Source organism: Penaeus monodon, chromosome 29 (assembly GCF_015228065.2).
Source record: "Penaeus monodon isolate SGIC_2016 chromosome 29, NSTDA_Pmon_1, whole genome shotgun sequence".
Classification (NCBI taxonomy): Eukaryota; Metazoa; Arthropoda; class Malacostraca; order Decapoda; family Penaeidae; genus Penaeus; species Penaeus monodon.
Window position 1 is genome coordinate 20400618 of NC_051414.1, and position 1220 is coordinate 20401837.

Here is a 1220-nt window from a genome sequence, read left to right on the forward strand (position 1 = left end):
AACGCAAAAGCTTATCTAGAAGTGATAGCTGACTGAAAGCACACCAAGAAGTGAGCAAATAAAAACGCATAACTCCTCTATTTTCTTCATTTCACACTGCCTCTCCCGTATACTAGGTATGCAACATGCTGAGCAGCCTTGAGAACTATTACTGGCGATACACATCCGCGTCGGAGTTGGTCAACATGATCCTTGCTTTCGTCGAGACCAGGGCGGTGCAGGTGAGTCAAATCATGTCCAGTTCTATTTACCTGAAATCTAGTATAATATGAGTTGTAATTAATGTTATATGGCTCTTTGTCTTTTTCATTGTTTTTCATTTTGCAGTTTACTTAGTTTCTTACCCAGTCAAAACAAATGTCCTCCTAAATTTCCCTTCAGTCAGAAATATCCCTTTTCAATTATCGTTACTCCCCTTCTGTTTCCTTCTTTCTTTGTCTTTCTTGGTTTTTCACATAATAACCTTCTTAATTTCTTTTTATTACCACCCTCCTTCCTACTGGCTTCTATTTTTGTCAGTCAAAACAGTTTTTTTTACCATCTTTCTCCTTCTTCCTTCTTCTCTTACCAATCAAACATCCTCTTATCAACAATAAATCTTTTATCTCTCTTTATCGTTGTCCATCGCCCCTCCTTCGCTTCCTTAGTTTCCCTTTATCACTACCCTCCCTCCCTTCTTTCCTTACCATTCAAAACCTTATTATCGCTTTATCATAATCCTCCCTCCCCCCTTTCCTCACCAATTAAACTATACTTCGTCCTTATTGTTTTTCTTCCCAATCAAAACATCTCGCTTTTCACTATTCTCCTTCCTTCTCTCCATTCCCTTTTCTTCCCAATCAAAATATCATCCTCAATCTTCTTTTATCGTAACCCCACCTCATTCCTTTCCCCCGCAGGTGTTCGAAAGTCCGGACTTCCTTCAGCTGTCGGAGTCGATGGTCAACATGATGATGGCGAGAAACCTCGAAGTCGCCGAGATCACGAAATTCGAGGCGATGCTCACGTGGGCCAAGAACCGCGTCAGAGTGAAGGGCGCCTCGAAAGTGGACTCCCGCGTTGAGTTCCGCTGCATCATGGAGAGGCTGACGAGGGAGCTCAAGCTGTACAGGATCTCTCCGCAGGATCTCATCAAGGTTGGGAGGACGAGAAGGGTATCCGGGCCTTTCTTTTGGTTCTCCGTTTTTATTGCTTTCTTTGACTCCGTTTTCTGTGTGTAT

The 1220-nt window shown here is 42.7% G+C and overlaps 1 protein-coding gene across 1 annotated transcript in view; it reads left to right on the forward strand.

The window, feature by feature from the left end:
- Positions 1-1220, forward strand: part of LOC119592006 — a 33491-nt gene that overhangs the window by 31381 nt on the left and 890 nt on the right. The window contains exons 14-15 of the mRNA XM_037940780.1: positions 117-221; positions 900-1136. Of these exons, the coding sequence (XP_037796708.1) occupies positions 117-221; positions 900-1136 (342 nt within the window). The remainder of the gene's footprint in view (positions 1-116; positions 222-899; positions 1137-1220) is intronic.